The 1,261-nt window shown below is 43.5% G+C and overlaps 1 protein-coding gene across 1 annotated transcript in view; it reads left to right on the top strand.

The window, feature by feature from the left end:
* The first annotated feature begins 1,020 nt into the window (after window positions 1–1,020).
* Window positions 1,021–1,261, top strand: part of TVP23A (trans-golgi network vesicle protein 23 homolog A) — a 12,515-nt gene continuing 12,274 nt past the window's right edge. The window contains exon 1 of the mRNA XM_009635467.2: window positions 1,021–1,063. Coding sequence (XP_009633762.1) covers window positions 1,021–1,063 — 43 coding nt within the window. The remainder of the gene's footprint in view (window positions 1,064–1,261) is intronic.

Genomic DNA, 1,261 nt, shown 5'->3' with positions numbered 1-1,261 from the left:
GTGCTTGAACAGTTTGTCTGAGTAAGAGAAGTCACACCGAACAACCTGTGGATATAAAAAAATCCCAACAGTTAGAGAATAAACACCAAATCTTACAATGTTTAAAACTTTTTTCAATAATTTTTGCTTACATATAAAACAGTATTTTCCACCTCATCTAAAATGCAAGTGAGTATTTTCATTCCACAATATTTAGTAAAAAGGAATATTTTTCACACTTGGTTTTCAACATAAAACATGGGAGTATAATATTATTACATCTACCATGTCCAGTGTGAAAATTTTAAATGACCTGCACCCTGTAGGTCCAGAGCTACAGAAAAAGGGGAGAGAAAATCTGGCTGCAAGGCCATTTGGCAAATCACAGCAACATGACATTTCAAATTTAGTAAACTGATATACAACACCATTCCACTCACTCTGCCAGGACAGAGCTGTAAAGTACATCTCCTCAGCACATTGAACAGCTTACTGATTTTTTTTTTTTTTTAAACCTAATCCTATTAATAATTTGCTGTCTAATTATGCAAATACTTATAAACATACAGAGCTCCACTGAATTCATAGCTATCATTGAGGGCTACAAAAATGATCCGAGGGCTGGAGCACCTCTCCTATGAGGACAGGCTGAGAGAGTTGGGCTTGTTCAGCCTGGAGAAAAGGAGGCTACGGGGAGACCTGATTGCGGCCTTCCAGTACCTAAAGGGGGCCTATAGGAAAGATGGGGAACGTCTTTTTCATAGGGCCAGCTGTGTTAGGACAAGGGGAAATGGTTTTAAACTAGAACAGGGTAGGTTCAGGCTAGAGGTAAGGAAGAAATTTTTTACAATGAGGGTGGTAAAACACTGGAACAGGTTGCCCAGAGAGGTAGTGGAGGCCCCATCCCTGGAAACATTCAAGGCCAGGTTGGATGGGGCTCTGAGCAATCTGATCTAGTTAGCAGTGTCCCTGCTCACTGCAGCGGGGTTGGACTAGATGACCACTAGTGGTCCCTTCCAACCCTAAACATTCTATGATTCTATGACTGTTGGCATCAGCCGAAGCTCTCCAACGAGACATGCAGGTATGTATCATATTTGTACGTGCACGTTGATCTTTCCACTCATTTTTCCTTTTGGGGTTTACCTTCAGCACAAGACCTAGGAAGGCGACAGTTGGTGTGTTTGGCGAGCAACCTGCCGTCGCCAGTGGAGCGGCCATCTTAAAAGGCCCAACACAGGGCCCTGGCCACAGCGAGGGCTCCGGCTCCTCACGCCTGCAG

The sequence above is a fragment of the Egretta garzetta genome, unplaced genomic scaffold, assembly GCF_000687185.1.
Source record: "Egretta garzetta isolate BGI_Z169 unplaced genomic scaffold, ASM68718v1 scaffold153, whole genome shotgun sequence".
Classification (NCBI taxonomy): domain Eukaryota; kingdom Metazoa; phylum Chordata; class Aves; order Pelecaniformes; family Ardeidae; genus Egretta; species Egretta garzetta.
This window is presented reverse-complemented; position numbering and strand designations above follow the sequence as displayed.